Source organism: Drosophila serrata, unplaced genomic scaffold (genome assembly GCF_035046125.1).
Source record: "Drosophila serrata isolate PLE 108 unplaced genomic scaffold, ASM3504612v1 contig_160, whole genome shotgun sequence".
Lineage (NCBI taxonomy): Eukaryota > Metazoa > Arthropoda > Insecta > Diptera > Drosophilidae > Drosophila > Drosophila serrata.
This window is the reverse complement of record NW_028257058.1, coordinates 925,821-940,617: the sequence shown is the minus strand read 5'-3', so window position 1 is coordinate 940,617 and position 14,797 is coordinate 925,821. Positions and strand designations below refer to the sequence as shown.

At 37.9% G+C, this 14,797-nt stretch overlaps 2 protein-coding genes across 22 annotated transcripts in view; one reads left to right on the top strand and one right to left on the bottom strand.

Annotated features, from left to right (window-relative positions):
- The window catches only part of Ank (Ankyrin), a 23,137-nt gene extending 21,907 nt beyond the window's left edge, over positions 1–1,230 (bottom strand). The window contains exon 1 of the mRNA XM_086826576.1: positions 982–1,230. The gene's annotated coding sequence lies outside the window, so the exon portion shown is untranslated. The remainder of the gene's footprint in view (positions 1–981) is intronic.
- gw (trinucleotide repeat containing adaptor protein gawky) lies at positions 382–14,797 on the top strand. Of its 21 annotated transcripts, none has more exons than XM_086826584.1 (11): positions 396–521; positions 587–627; positions 2,194–2,837; positions 2,971–4,412; positions 5,264–5,701; positions 7,490–7,801; positions 7,863–8,050; positions 8,185–8,353; positions 8,416–8,633; positions 8,695–8,983; positions 13,143–14,797. In XM_086826584.1, the coding sequence occupies exons 3-11, from the start codon at positions 2,366–2,368 to the stop codon at positions 13,848–13,850; spliced, it is 4,236 nt and encodes a 1,411-aa protein (XP_086682710.1). In that variant the 5' UTR covers positions 396–521; positions 587–627; positions 2,194–2,365; the 3' UTR covers positions 13,851–14,797. The 21 variants fall into 21 exon arrangements, with proteins under 21 accessions (XP_086682722.1, XP_020809986.1, XP_086682718.1 ...); XM_086826591.1 differs by having other exon boundaries at positions 402–521; positions 2,309–2,837; XM_086826587.1 differs by having other exon boundaries at positions 402–521; positions 2,197–2,837.

The window sequence follows — 14,797 nt, the reverse complement described above, 5'->3', positions numbered from 1 at the left end:
AACACTGACTTAGTGTGATCCCTTTGACTGCTTTTTCTTAAATTTCATAGTTCACAATCGTTCCCCAACAAAATATCTGGCAATTTCGTTTAAAATAATTTGGATTCGAATTTCGTCACTGTTTGTACTAGAATTAAAAAAATAATTCCTTATAATTAAATTTACATACATATATAGGTTTTATTGTTGTTTTTACCTATGTGGAAGAGATAGTGGCCAAAACAACAACTATATTAATTTTTTTATTTTGTTTCGGTTCTATTTTGAGTAGGAAAGGGCTGCGCTTTTCGCGTTATATCACGTATCTACCTACTTAATGATATCAATGCGTAGGTTCCACTTTACATTTCAAGTTGAAACGCTTTATAACTATCGATAGACTATACAATTTTTATGGACGTAAAAGAATATCGGTTTTAATAAGAGGAAGTACTTTCATGTATTCGAGGTTGCCTTTATTTTAGAGCAAAGACACATGAATAGTTAATTGAAGCGATTTTACGTTTGTTCGTGAGTGCGATGTGAGTACTCAACAAATGTTTACGGCCAGATCTAGTTAATTATAGTAGTTCTACTATTGTGTTAGCATTGTTCCGAAAACTCAATATACAAACACTAAAAAGAAAAGTATGTATGTGTATGTATACTACATGCGAATTTGGTTGCCAAACATAACCTAATTTTAGATATATTTTGGAAATGATTTAAACAAATTCCAGTTAATTATAATAAATCGTTTTTGATGTACTGATTTTCGTATATCTGGTTTTGTTATATTCGTGCATTGTGCATAAATAAGTGTTTTAAAGTTCTGTGTAAAAAATGCGTAAAAAAAAACAGTGTTGCCACGCTCTAAATTTTTTACATAATGACGTATGTACTATGTATGTATGGCAACTTTAACGACAAATTGATAATTATTTTCCTAAATTTTAAAATGAGTACTTGTGTAAACAATAAATACGAATATTCTTGGCTTACAATGTACATTATAGACAACACTTTTAAACACTTTCTTTGTAGTCCAGGTGGCATCACTGCAAGCAAAATCAAAGCTGTGTGTGTTTCGTTGAAAACACTAGTAACTTGTACCGTCCCCGTCGTTAAACGTACCGTCGGAACCTTTAAATTACATCGCAAATGTAATATTTTATATAAATTTGTATGCATTGCTAAGAAACATATTAAACATAAAATATTTGAAATTTGTCGTTTAAACTTAAAAATAAAAACGTATTGATTCCGTTATGTTTGTGTGTGTATGTCACGTCTGTTACCTACCTATACACACTGAAATCGTCTTAAGTGGCTTGGCCGTATATACATGTACATACATACAGGCAGGCGTAGAAAATAAGCAATTTTTAGTTTTGATACTAGGCACAAAAAATGTGCAATTATTTTAAAAGCCAAATGTACCCTACTGTTAATTGTTATACATTTTATATCTAATGATTTTACCGTATTAAAAACACTTCGTTTTTATTGTTGTTGGTTCGGATCTCCATTTTGTATTTTTTTCTGGTCTTTGCTTGTATTTGTGTATGTGTATGTACATACGTATGTACATGTAGCAGCGACACGCAAATATACTAAGTTAACAGAAGAAAATTAACTTGTGTACATAGGTACATACATACATAGCCTTATACAGGAATGTATTTATATATATGTGTACAAATACAGACGTTTATAAGTGTAATAAACAATTTTGTTCATTTAGATTTTGGTAGATGCATTTACGAATAGTATGTTTAGTATGTTTACTGGCCATTACGATATGTACATATATGTATTTAAGTGTGTATATTTTACAAAGGAAAGGTAGAGTTAAAATAGGTTGATTGCGTCAATGACGCGACGCGGCCTGTGACCAGAGTTGTCAAATAAGCTCCTTATAAATACATAAGTGTACATACATACATACGTATGTACCGAAAATAGTTGTGTGTATGCCATGGTTCTTAAATAAATGTACACATGTACATTCATATGTACAGAGCGAATTATTCGTACATATCTTTCCAAATAATGTATACACCTTAATAGTCGGGATACTAAAAGACGTATTAAATAAATCCTGAAAAGTTCAAATAGTAAAAATCTAAGCATTTGATTTCTTATCCAGTTTATTTATTATTACTTTATTGATTGATCTTGCCTTTTATAATATTCTATTTATTTAAAAAACAGTAGTCAAGAAAGGGAGAAAACAAGCAAAAGGAACAAGATATATAAAACATTCTGATAGTTCGCTTTAAAAATTGCAATAATTGCCATCGATAATGACGTTTTCAACCTATTTAAGGCTGGAATAGTTGATGAAGCAAAAGAACAGCAGTTGAAGTTGGAGCATTTTAACACTATGCGCGAAGCACTATTTGCCCAAGATGGGTGGGGATGTCAGCATGTCAATCAGGATACAAATTGGGAAGTGCCCAGTTCACCGGAACCAACCAATAAGGATGCAAGCGGTGGACCGCCTATGTGGAAGCCCAGCATTAACAATGGTACCGACTTGTGGGAGTCGAATTTAAGAAATGGCGGTCAGCCAACGGCTCAGCAAGTTCCAAAGCCCTCATGGGGTCATACGCCATCGTCCAACTTGGGCGGAACTTGGGGTGAAGATGATGATGGAGCGGACAGTAGTAGTGTTTGGACGGGAGGGTCATCGGGGATCAATAACGTCGCCGGATCTGGACCGACAGTGGGCCAAGTCGTGAATCAAGGCGGCGGTAATGGTGGAGTAAATGTGGGACCCGGTGGTGTCGTTGTCTCATCTGGTGGACCACCACAGTGGGGACAAAATGTGATTGGCGTCGGAATTGGAGCAGCTGGTAAGATATCATTAAATACACTCATTCATTTATTTTTTATTACCATCATTAACAAACGAATAGGTCTAGATGCGCACATTTGATGTGCAGACTGTGACAAGTTCAACCCCCTAACCCTTTTTATCTTTTTCAGGTGCTAGTGGTTCTGGAAACCTATCAGGAACTCCAGGTGGAGTCGTTCCTGGGAGCGGTGGCAGCAATGCCACAAATACAGGCAACGGTTGGGGCGATCCTCGTGAAATTCGTCCACTGGCTGGAGGAGGTGGTGGAGGAAACAGCGCTGGCGCCGGTTCGATGGATATTCGCAGTGTGGTGGTGGATCATCGTGGCGGTAATGGCAGTGGAGGAGGAGGAGCATCTTCGAACGATCCACGCGATATTCGCATGATTGTTGATCCAATGCGAGATCCCATACGCGGTGATCCCCGAGGAATCTCTGGTCGTCTTAATGGCACATCCGAAATGTGGGGACACCATGCTCAAATCTCGCATAGCCAAAATATGCAGAACTTGAATAAAATGGCAGCTCCAACTGGAGTTGGAACCACTGGAGGAGGTCCTGGTCCTGGTCCCAATTCCGTATCTAACAATATAACCTCGCAGTGGGGTCCACCAACCCAGGGCGTTGGTGTTGTGAAAGACATATCGAAGCAGATTTCAGGATGGGAAGAGCCATCACCACCGCCACAAAGAAGAAGTATACCCAACTATGACGATGGTACCTCGTTGTGGGGACAACAGCAGCAAGGTCGTGTTGTCACCCCAGCTGCTGCCGGCGGTGGTGGTCATTGGAAGGATATGACGGATTCAATTGGTGGACGTGGCAGCCACTTAATGCGTGGCAATGTTCCAACAGTTGGAGCTAATCCCATGACCAGTGTTGTAGTTGGACCACAATCTCGATTAGCAGCACAACATAAACCGGATAGTAATATGTGGATGCAGAGCGGTGGTGTAAGGAATCCTTCAGGGGTAGTGACTAATACTTGGGGTGATGATGCCCATGGCGCAACCAGTAGTGTTTCCTCTGTCAACAATTGGTCGGATGAGAAGGCCAATCAATCTTGGAGCGATTGGGGAAGTAATAATAAGCCAAGCAAAGCATCTACATCCGGATGGAGCGGTGCCGGTGTTGGAACTATGGATGGTGTTGTGGAACTCGGCAACGATTGGAATCCACATGGGGTTAGTGGAATCATTGGCAAAACCCAACAACAGCAAAAGCTCGTTGGAATGGTTAATGTGATCAACTCTGATATGATTAAGCAAAGTAAACAGTATAGAATTCTCGTCGAGAATGGCTTCAAAAAAGAAGATGTCGAACGCGCATTAATCACAGCGAATATGAATATTGAGGAGGCAGCCGATATGTTGCGCATCGGAACATCCTCAACATCATCGTTGGCCATGGACGGGTGGCGGCGACAGCAGCAACACGATGACGGGCTTGTCGGATCCTCCTACTCCGACCACTCGGGCACAGCGACAGGAGGGAGTGGTGGAGGAGGCGGATTCGCTGGACGATATCCAGTTGTTGGCAGCGGAGGACAGCAGCCTTCAATAGGGTTTTCTCATGTAAGCACAAAAAAAGGCCTGCACCTGCAGATTTAGCCATAGTTCGATTTTTTCCTTTTGTTACTCTATATACCCTTTCAGGGTTTTATAATTTTAGTCGGAAGCTTCCAACGCAGTGAAGAGACACTTCCGACTCTATAAAGTAGCTTTATTCTTGATCAGCACTAACAGCCGAATCGATCTAGCCATGTCCGTCTGTCTGTTTCTATGCAAACTACTCTCTCAGCTTAAAAGCTATCTGAATGATACTTTTCCGTTCGTTTTTTGTATACTTTCACTCGTATATAAATTGGAACGGGTCGGATTGGACAGCTATTCCATATCGCTGTCATAGGAACGATCGAAAATTTGTTGAAATAATATAACTTCATTTTTTTAACATATTTTCATCTAATTTGAGCCATAGACACTTCATTATTATAGAATTTCTGTTTTAATCTTATACAATTCGTACAACCATAATATATAGAGGCCATAGGAACAATTAAGAAATTAATTCAAAAAAAAAAAATTATAACTCATAGTTTTGTAATAATTTTCATCTACTCAGGAGCTACATATATATTTTTTTTTATTCATAATTTATGAAAATTAGATATATCATATAGCTGAGGAAAATGCAAAACTATGAATGCAAAACTATAAATATAATATGTAAAGGAGACTGTACTTAAAAAAAGGCAATACTTCCTTAGTTTTTATCATAAATATATGTAATTTATATAGTATTATTAATGAGATCTATTAGCAATCTCCAAGGGTATACAATCTTCGGCGTGTCGAAGTTAGCTTCCTTTCATTTTTTTTTCGGATACATATTTTACCCAGAATATTTTTTTATTTTCTTGCAGAATAATCCAATGAATAATATGAGTAATACAGCTGTTACTAGCGGTGGCAATAACAATGCCAACAATATGACCGCCTTGCAAGTGCAAAAGTATTTAAATCAAGGTGGAGGACCACATGGCCCTCAACCGGTTGTTGGAAATGCGGTATCTTCGGTGGTATCTGTGGGATTTGGTGGCCAACAAAATACATCAAATGCAGCAGGAGTGGTCGGAGGAGCTGGAGTTGGAGTTGGCGTAGCAGCAGGGGCAGGCGTAGCTCCTGTTAATTTAACATCGGCAAATACAAACAATCAACAGCCGTCAGGACAGCAGATACGGATGTTAGGCCAGCAAATACAATTGGCCATTCACAGCGGGTTCATATCCAGTCAGATATTAACTCAGCCGCTAACACAAACAACATTGAATCTGTTGAACCAATTACTTAGCAATATTAAGGTAAGTTTAGGGGGAAAACTTAAAACAGCTGTACAAAAGTTTCTAACGGACTTCGATATAGAAGTCTCGTTACGATCACTGACTGTTCTGCATTCATTGCGAAGAAAGAGACAGGAGTCATATCCGACTCTATGAAGTATATATATTTTTGATCAGCATCAACAGCCGAGTCTATCTAGCCCTGTCCGTCCGTGTCCGTTTCAACCCTAACTAGACCCTCAGTTTTGAAGGTTTCTAAATGGCACTTTGCAGTTAGTCTTCTATATTGTCAGACTAGAATATAAGACTGAACGGGTCGGATCGGACGACTATATCAGAAAGCTGCCATAGGAATAATAAGGAAATTAATAGAAACAAGAAAGGCAGCTAACGTCGACACGCAAAAATTTGTATAACCCGGCAGATTGCAATTCGATAATAAAGAATATAATTATAATACAATAAAATGTATTAAATAAAGTATGTATAGGTGAATATAACCAAAGAAGGCATTACATTGATAAAAACATTTTTTATATTTGTGTGTATATAAACTATATTTACAGTTTTACAGTCACAGTTTTTCGTTTTCGTCTACAGTAAACGATCGTTCTATGGCAACTATTTGATATAATTATATAATTTATATTGTGTTATATTACTAATGATCGAATTGCAATCTGCAAGGCTATATAAACGTTGGTTTGCCGAAGTTAGCTTTCTTTCTTGTTAATATATATGTAAGTCGGAAAGAGCAGTACGACTATATCAAAAAGTTGCCAAGGAACAATAGGAAAATTAAAAAATAAAATAACAAGAAAGGAAGCTAACACGCCGAAGTTTATATACCCTTGCAGATAGAACTTCTATGAATAGGAATCCATACAATATAAATTATATATATTTGTGTTAAAAAACAATGAATACCTGCTTTCATTTCATTCACCTATACATATTATATTTGCAATTTTACATTCACTGATTTGCATTTTTCCTCAACATCAAACGATCGTTTGTATGGCACCTATATGATACAGTCGTCCGATTTTCATGAAATTTGACACAAAATTTAAGACTTAAATAAAATGGCTATACCTCAAATTTGAAAATGATTTGAAAATCAGCTGAAAACTGAAAAAGTTATAAATTTAATTGTATTAATTTCTCGATCGTTCCTATGGGAGCTATATGATATAGTAGTCCGATTTTCATAAAATTTCATAGAGTATAGTAAAATGGCTATATCTCAAATTTGAACCAATTCTATTGAAAACTGAAAAAGTTAACATTTTTTTTGTAAAAATTTTCCGATCGTTCCTAAGGCAGCTATAGGATATAGTCGTCCGATCCGGCCCGTTCCGACATATATACGAGTGAGAGTATATAGAAGGCTAACCACAAAGTTTCATTCAGATAGCTTCAAAACTGAGAGACTAGTTTGCTTAGAAACGGACAGGCGGACAGACGGGCAGACGGACAGAAGGACAGAAGGACAGACGGACAGACGGACATGGCTAGATCGACTCGGCTATTGATCCTGATCAAGAATATATATACTTTATATAAACGGAGGTGCCTCCTTCACTGCGTTGCAAACTTCTGACTGAAATTATTATACCCTGCAAGGGTATAAAAATGTATATCTTATTCAGTTTTCAACATATTAGAATTTCGGTTTGAAACTTATAAAAATATATAGTACTAATTATTGGTGATCGATTTGCAATCTGCAAGGGTACACAAACCTCGGCATTCCGAAGTTAGCTTCTTTTCATGTTTTAATTATATATTGTTTATTTATTTTATTAGCACCTTCAAGCTGCCCAGCAGTCGCTTGCTCGTGGCGGGAATGCAAATCCAATGGCGGTTAATGTGGCCATTTCCAAGTACAAGCAGCAAATTCAAAATTTACAAAACCAAATAAATGCACAACAGGCGGTGTATGTTAAGCAACAACAACAGCAGCAAAATATGCAACCAAATTCACAACAGCAGCAACAGCAACAACAACCGCAACAACATCCCCCGGCACATATGAATACTTCTAACAATGATTATCTTAGGGGTCACGACGCGATTAATAATTTGCAAAATAACTTTACCGAGCTCAATTTAAATAAGGCAAGTAAATAATTAATAATTTCATATTATTATTAAAATAATTGGAAATAATTTTATACAGTCATCTGGTGGCTACCAAGGTGCGTCCAATCAACAATCCCGTTTAAATCAGTGGAAGCTTCCAGTATTAGACAAGGATATCATAATAAATCCGGATAGTTCAGATTTTTCACGTGCTCCCGGTGCCACAAAGCAAAATTTGACAAGTAATTCAAGCAATGTTACCTCCTTGGGCTTACAAAATGATGGGTGAGTATGAACAAAATGGTTTAGATTGCATTATATTAAATACTTTATAAGAAATTCAAAAATCGGCGAGCTGAAAATCGAGTGAAAATAATCAATATAATGAATTACTTGCTAATTATTATTTTCTTTCTTAGTACTTGGTCAACTGGTCGCAACATAGCTGACGGTTGGCCCGATCCTACATCTGATAATGAGAATAAAGACTGGTCAGTAGTTGCTCATCAGCAGCCAAGTTCGGCAGCAGCAGCAGCAACTGCATACACCGATTTGGTACAAGAGTTTGAGCCGGGGAAACCTTGGAAGGTAATACTCAACACTTTTCAATAAATTCAAAGCATATCCCAAGCAGATGTTTGCTTTCTAAGGGTTCTCAGATTAAGAGCATAGAAGATGATCCCAGCATTACACCTGGTAGCGTGGCACGATCTCCCTTATCCATCAATCCGACGCCAAAAGATGCTGACAACATATTATTCACCAATACTACAACGACAGCTACAAGCAAAAACTCACCGACTGACTTGCCGCCATTAAGTTTATCGTCATCTACATGGAGTTTTAATCCAAATCAAAATTTTCCAAGGTAAAAAGTGATTTTTGATTTATTAATCTGCACAATTACACAATTATATTTGAAATCATAGTTGGTCGGACAACACTCAACAATGCGCTGCCACCTCAGAGCTTTGGACAAGCCCTTTAAATAAATCTTCGTCGCGGGGTCCGCCGCCCGGATTGACTGTCGCTGCAAATAAATCTGGCAACGGTGTCGGTAGCACATCGTCCACACCTTCTTCAACAGCAAATGGCTGGCTACAGCAGACCCCACGAAGTGGAGGTGGCCAAACAACAAATGCAACTTGGACTTCTTCTAGCGGCAATTCATCTGCATGGGGCTCCAGTTGGTTACTACTTAAAAATCTAACAGCTCAGGTATGGTTTGAAAACGTGTATAATATGTATAATGAATTTAAGTTATAGGGTCTTTTCACAGAGACCCATCTGCCTCCTATATCCGTTGAACGGATGGTTCATAAGGTTTTGCCGTTCCGAAATTTTGCATTTTGTTCCTTATCGGTTGTTCATTCAAATTTGATGGACTTGTTTTGCCGGTTCTTAGGCGAACTCTGAATTCTTCTAGGCTGTGAAAATTTGAGCATTCACTATGAAAATGTAAACAAAGATGGCAATGAACAATTGAAATATAGAAGGCTCCAAAGTTTAAGGTTTGTCAGAGAGTCTTGTCTGTGTTTTCCGAACGGGAAAATGGGACACGCTTGATGCAGGATCTTGACTGCATTTATTTATTGTATTCTTCTAGTTCCGATAACTAATTGCATATTATTTAAAACTAGACTACATTGCTCTTCAAAGCTATGAAGCCTTTCTTAAACCTTTTTCGTTACCTTTTTGTAATCATTCTAAAATATGTACATTTCAAATTATAAATTCCAAAAAGTACTTACAACATCTTCTAGAGGATCCTAATCTGTTACTGTAGTTTTATGTATCCTCTATTAAATAACTTGTTTTTAAACTTGTATGCAATGCCCTAGAAAATTTACAGCTCAATATAAACAACAACATCGCCATGACAAAACCGATCTTGGAAATTACTGATGTTGCCCTAGTTTGTCTTTTTGGCTCATGGTCGGTCAGCTTCTTTTTGTCAAAAGACTTTATTCTTTCCAAGAGACAAATTTTAGTAACGGGTCTTGTGATAAATCCTTCCTGCATCAGTCCCCTTATGGACTTTTTCACCTCTCCCAAAAGCCATCTCGGCCAATAATAACTCAATTTGCCCTTCGTATTAGGAACTTTCCATATCCATACATTTCTTTTTGAAAGTCGCAGATTATACGCTTTAATGGTATTTCATTGCGTTAACTCCAGCTTCCCAACCATAAGTTAAGAACTATTTTGGGCTGTTCAATAACAGAAAACATACAGCTTACGGCAGATTGTTGGCCCTATATTAAAATGAATATGGACGTTGATGCAGTACGGTCAGTACATTCAAGTGGCCCGTATGAAACCAGGGACGTGCCTGTTGGGTTAAGTGTTAGTAGGCGCGATAGGAAATATAGAAAACAGTAAGAGGAAATTATTACTGGCGCGCTACCAGATGAAAGCGAGGATTTGTTTTAGGCTTACGTTTAGTGTTAACAAAGTTATAAAAAAGTTTTGGGTCCTGTGAGAACTGGGCCCTTCAACGAGTTAAATAGTTTTTATAAAACTGCGCGTTCAGCACAGTAAAGTTTGACCGAGCTGATAAAAAAAGATGAAAGGGCAGATTAAGAACCGGTGAATTTAAATTTAGCATACAGCCTAGATTTTGTATTTTTAAGTCGGCTCAATTCTTTAGTAAACCACGGCGGTTTATTCGAGATTGGCGGATGGTAAAACTGAACACATTCAGTAAAAAATTAATTCATGGCATTGTAAAAAATATCCACGGCAACTGCCATGTCAGTGCACATAGATCGGACCAATTGAACTCATATATACCAATATTCAGCCGTTCAAAGTCCGTCTTGTGAAAACAGAACTTTTTTGGCTTGACAGTCAGATATATTCTGTAAGTCAGATCCAATATTAAGAAACACATCGAAAGTAGGATGATATGGATCTTCGGGCTGCGTCAGAGGCGCCACCCTTGCTAAATTGACTCTCGCAGGACCAGAGATGAATTTTGCACATGCTTGACTTGAGACAGCGAAATGTCGAACAAGCCAGCGATAAAGTCATGTTGTGTAGAAGCTAGGAGAGTATTGGTGGAATTATTTGAGCACCAAATAGCACCAGGGATATTAAAATCACCTAGGACTACCAACTGGTCTTTATCCAAAAGTCTACTGGAAACCATGTGAGCGGAAAGGTGATTCCAATAAATAGAAAGTTCCGAGAATGGAGGTATGTAGGAACATGTAATAAAAATGGGGCTACCTTTGATAGATGGATTCACACAGAGGAATTCAACATCGTTGCATTCCTCGAAAGTTAATAATTCTGACGTGAGTGAGGAGTCAACCGCTATAAGAACTCCATCCCCGCGCGATCTAGCCGATATCTCAGAATCTCCGGCTTTAACCAGGTTTCTGTGAGCACAATAACCTGAGAAGCAAACGAAAGGCTTTTAGAACACAAGTTAGGAAGCTTACTACGTAAGCCTCTTGCATTCTGCTAGGAAATACATAGGGAGTAGGTTAGCTTTTTGGGTCGAGATTGGAAGACGTAGAATGCGCAGTGGTATGATCAGGCCTGGGAAGAGTTATTCCTGCAGGGCGCTTTTTCTTTTTCTTCGCTTCGAATTCCTTAACAACAACGTATTCTGGCCAGAAGTTGGTAAAGCAAATAGTGTTAAAAAGTTCGTTAGGGACATTTGTTTTAAAAGATGAAATATCCCGGTATTCCCGGACTAACACCCTGGGCAGATATATCAGTATTCACGGGACTTTGAGGGGTCAATATTTGCGACACCTCAGGGGACAAAACGGCGGTGCGAGCACTCCTGCGGCACATTCGATCTCAGCACTCTTGGAATTAATGCTGAGGTCGAGGACTGTGAGGAAGGAGGCTGCTGCTGAGAGCCCGTTCCGGGTCCGTCTACATGCCCACCAATAGTGTTTTTTTTGCGCCTCGGAGACTCATTTAAAATTGGTGTCCAGCGCCAAGAATATTTCAAAAGTTTTACGAAAACTTGATAAAATGCCGATTTTTTCTTCACATCGTCCAACGTCCAACGTGCAACACCAATACACTTGGCGTGCATGATGTTGTAGCACAGCCAGGAGCTGATTGTAAAGTCCCCTGCAGAAAAGGCCTTTTTGCAGGTTTTGAGAAATAAACTCAATTAACTACACAAATTTGAATAGCTGCATGAACACGCGAAGTGAATGGGAAGTTAATAAACACAAGATCAACAAATCGAGAACTCAAGGAAAATTAGATTATACATTAGATGACAAGGATTTGGAAGTTCTCGAATGATTTTTCTCTAACAAAAAGTGTGCATTGTGGTATAGGCCACAAAATCTATTCAAAATAAAGCAGAAATGGGAAATATATAAAAAGTAGCAATTCGAGACAATTTAGGGCTAGAATATACCAGAAAACACTGGCATACTTCGAACTTTGGCTCCTTCCATAGTCCACTAGTTTCTTGTCATCTTTACATTTTCGTAGTAAATGGTCATTTCTAAATTTCACCGACAAGAAGGAGATTTCAGAGTTGCACCGAAATACTATCGTCAAAACAAGTCCATCAAATTCGGATGTAAAGCAGACGGAGAACAAGGCAGAGCTCGCAAAAACTGTCGACCGCTTTTCTTCTTGCGCTCTCGTTGCGAGCACAACCGAAAAAGTTCATACTGTCGTGCTCTTGCACTTAGCAGGAGACCTGCTGTCTTTATTAATTTGTATTAATGTTAAGCGCTTTTCGTTGAACTCTTTGTACATATGTCGCTCTTTTAATGAGCAGTGCGTAATAAGCGGAACGAGAAACACTCGCACAATGAGAGTCAGCAAATGACCGATTGACCAAAAAACTCAATGCAAACCGTGTTCGCATATATATTTCGTCTGCAAAACAGACACTACGATTTGCTTGTCTGAGCGAGTGAATGTGTATCAATACATACGCAAAAGGCCTTTTACTTCACTGTACACGACAAAACTGTTTTGGAACAACCGGAAAAAAACAGAACAGTAACAAACGGTTTCGTTTTGAGCGCGAGCGAGCTCATTCAAAAACACATAAATCGGTTGTTCTCTGAGCCTTTTCGCAAAGAGTCAGGAAAAGACACTTATTTCCAGGCAACGAGAAACAGTCTACACTTTTTTGCGAGCTCTGGTAATTTCAGAACGTTAAAACCATATGGACCATCCGTTCAACGGTTGGAGAAAGGCAACCATTTTTTTCAAATACCACTTTAAAACTGCATTTTGAAACTGAAATTATTGATCTTCATTTATTAGTAGGCGAAACAAGCCAAAATGGAACATTGTTGACGTCTTTGGTTTTTATCATTTCTTTTTTTTTTAATAACAATATCTTGAACAATTACTAACTTTAAGATCTACAATTTTTCAGATTGATGGGCCCACATTACGTACATTGTGTATGCAGCATGGTCCCCTTATAAATTTTCATCTGTATCTAAGCCAAGGTATTGCCTTATGTAAATATGCAACGCGCGAAGAGGCCAACAAGGCGCAAATGGCTTTAAACAATTGTGTTCTGGCCAACACAACTATATTTGCCGAATCTCCAAGCGATAACGAAGTGCAGAACATAATGCAGCATTTACCACAACAACACGGATCTACTCCCTCGGTAAACTCGAGTGCTGGAAGTAATACAAGCACTTCGGCTCAATCAAATAGCAGTACCGTCACCACCAACGGAAATGGCAACAGCGGCAGTGGCAATGGCAATAGCAGTAACAGTGGAAACGGTGCTTCTGGGAGCAATGCGAACTCAAACTCTAGTGTGAGCAGTTCGAATCTACTTAATTCTACTGCTGGTGGAGGTGGAAATGTTTCAAATGTCTCAAGTGTAACCAGCACAGGTACGAGTTCGGTTAATGCAGCAAATAATGGCGGTGGAACGGTGGGAAGTGGAAATACCGTTTCTGGTTCAAAGAGTAGTGGAAACTCTTCTAGCAATGTAGGCAACAGCAGCAGCAGCAGCACAAATAATTCGCAATGGCGCCAAACTAGCCAAAATCAAGCAAGACCATCCGGCCGAGAAGCGGACTTTGATTATGTATCTCTTGTTTATTCCATTGTTGATGATTAAAATGATCATCTTTGACTATATCGCATTCTGTGACCATAAAACACAAACCCAACAAAAGCTTCAAAATGATTCAATAGTAAAGACCATGTTGTGAAGATGAAAAATATAATACATATATGTATGTATAAATATATGTACGTATATGTATTTATACATACATATAATATATAATATGGATCCGACTGATAGACGAAAATGGACTTAGAATTTTTTGTATGATGCCCGTAAATTTATTTTTCTTCATCGCGTTCATAGATATTTAAAACAAAACTTGTATCTGTGTAAGTTAACATTTAATCAAAGATATATATATATATAAAAAACTTTAAAGCAAGCAAGCATAACCTTCCTATTTAAGTAAAAGTGATTGGACTCTTGATTCTTAAAATGGAAATATAGAAATTCTCGGCAAGGTATAAAATATAATGTCTGTGCATTAAAAACTCATATAATGTACGCATCTTGACATTATATATACTTCTTAATGCATATGTGTGTTATATGGAAAATGTATGTAGCTATATCTATTTTCCTATAACGAACTGAAGTCGAGTGAATGTGGCGCGGTAGCATATAATTCAGGGACACCGTCTTAATTTAATTATCATAATCTCTGAAGCCTTGACATAGGAGCAAAACAGAGAATTGTACTAAAGGATGCATATGATGTACATATATATATGTATGAATGTAAAAGGCTACAACGTCCTATATTTGCTGCTTGTGTGCATATCCAATCGAAAAAAAACAAATGCCTAAATAACAACTATTTCATGAGTGTTTTTTGTGTTTCCTCCAATTAAGGAAAAAATACCTGTGTTATATTCATTATAGGAAGTTATAATCTTATTACGGTTTTGCTTTCATTAAAGCATTCCCACCGAAAACGAAAAATTTCGGTTATACATTATATAAAAATCACAATAAAAATATCAATGAAGTTAAAA

Bases quoted from the DNA above. Each gene is read 5' to 3' on its own strand.
- gw (XM_020954327.2), top strand. From the start codon at position 2,366: ATGCGCGAAGCACTATTTGCCCAAGATGGGTGGGGATGTCAGCATGTC. The intron at 8,634-8,694 runs GTAAAAAGTGAT...TTGAAATCATAG, and splicing joins CCAAATCAAAATTTTCCAAG to TTGGTCGGACAACACTCAAC. The intron at 8,984-13,142 runs GTATGGTTTGAA...ACAATTTTTCAG, and splicing joins TTAAAAATCTAACAGCTCAG to ATTGATGGGCCCACATTACG.